The sequence below is a fragment of the Corvus kubaryi genome, unplaced genomic scaffold (genome assembly GCF_017639235.1).
Source record: "Corvus kubaryi isolate FWS band 111438036 unplaced genomic scaffold, C.kubaryi_AGA036_p1.0 37005, whole genome shotgun sequence".
Classification (NCBI taxonomy): Eukaryota; Metazoa; Chordata; class Aves; order Passeriformes; family Corvidae; genus Corvus; species Corvus kubaryi.
Genome location: NW_024581008.1, coordinates 47469 through 49093, shown reverse-complemented (window position 1 = coordinate 49093; position 1625 = coordinate 47469). Strand labels below are relative to the sequence as shown.

Below are 1625 nucleotides of genomic sequence, written 5' to 3'. Positions count from 1 at the left end.
TTTGGAGTGTAAACGTGCTTTGGGGTCTTCACACGTGTGTTTTGGGGTGCGCACACGCGTGTTTTGGGGTGTAAACGTGTGATTTGGGGGGCGCACACGCGTGTCGCTGTGTCCGTGTGTTTCGGGCTGTTTGTGCGAGCCTCTCCTCGCACGTCGTCCGTGTTTGCACACGTGTCGGGTGCACATCTGTATTTTGGGGTGCACCATCCGTATTTCGGGGTGCACATCTGTATTTTGGGGTGCACCATCCGTATTTCGGGGTGCACCATCCGTATTTCGGGGTGCACATCAGTATTTCGGGGTGCACCATCCGTATTTTGGGGTGTGCACACGCGTGTGTGCGCGGGGCAAGCCGGGGGTTGTGCTCCTGAGTGCACATCTGGACTTGGGCGCGTGCACATCTGGGCGCGTGCGCATCTGGACGCGTCTGGGAACACCTGGACACATCTGGGCGCGCGCACCTGGACGCATCTTGACCCGTCTGGGCACATCTGGGCGCGCGCACACCTGGGCACATCTGGGGGTGCGCGTGGGCACATCTGGCCGTGTCTGTGCACATCTGTGTGCGCGGGAGCCCCTCCGTCTTTCCGGAATTTTTCAGGGTTGGGATTTTTTTCCTTTCCTCTTTCCGAGCCTCTCCTTTTTCTTTTTCTTTTCCTTTTTTTTTTTTTTTAATTTTTTTTTATTTTTAAATTTTTTCTTTACTCTTAAATAGAATTTCCCCCCCCCCAACCCCCGCCTGGAGGGATTTGGAGGAAACCTGGAAAAAACGAGAAGCGGTGCCTGACTCAGCCCCGGCTCCGCTCCACTCCCGGAGCTTGGCCAAGGGGGTCGGAGAGCAGCGGGATCAGAGGCCGCCCAGCTCCTCCTTCCCAGATTTTTTTTCCATGGAAAAGACCATTTTCCCCTCTCTCCTGGGGATTTCCAAACATTTTTTCCCTTCTCTGGCTGTGATCCTGGGCCCTGTCCCGGTGGCTGTACATTCCCGGTGTTCCTTATCCGACACAGGAGGGGCTCCGGACCCCCTCCTCTCTTTTCCATGGATCCCCCAGCTCCAGGAATTCCCAAATTCCCCCTGGCACAGCCCAGATGTCACCGGGAGCTTCCCATTCCAGGCTCCAAAGCACCCGGGATGGACTGCAACAAGAAAAGGATGAAAATAACGGAGATTTATTCAAATGAATCCCATGGGAATCATCCGTAGGGGAATCCAGGCCGGGATGACATTCCCGGGCATCTCTGTGCTCACGGATTCTCTCCCGAATCCACCCAAATTCTTCCCTCGGTGCTGGAGGGTCCCTGGAGCAGGAGAGGCTCCTCAGAGCTGCCTCCACTCCCGGGAATTTGAGGAGGAGGAGGAGGAGGAGGAGGAGGGAAACGAGAGGGAGCTCATGGGGCGCGGAGAGAGGTCAGGGAGGAGCCGGGAATTTGCTGACGGCGGGATTGGGAAAAGCTGCTGTGTCCGCACTCGGGAGCCGGGGATGGGGCTGGGGGGGCTGGGAGAGGCAGCGGGAGGCCCCAAAATCTGGGAAGAGTGGGAGGAGAAGGCGTCATGGCCCGGACAGCTCAGCTCCAGCTGTTATCCTGGTGTTTGGTCCATTATCCCAGTGTTTGACCCGTTATCC

The 1625-nt window shown here is 57.0% G+C and overlaps 1 protein-coding gene across 1 annotated transcript in view; it reads right to left on the bottom strand.

Annotated features, from left to right (window-relative positions):
* The window catches only part of KIRREL1 (kirre like nephrin family adhesion molecule 1), a 37699-nt gene extending 37228 nt beyond the window's left edge, over positions 1-471 (bottom strand). Inside the window, exon 1 of the mRNA XM_042020561.1 lies at positions 462-471. Coding sequence (XP_041876495.1) covers positions 462-471 — 10 coding nt within the window. The remainder of the gene's footprint in view (positions 1-461) is intronic.
* Between the last annotated feature and the right edge of the window lie 1154 nt (positions 472-1625).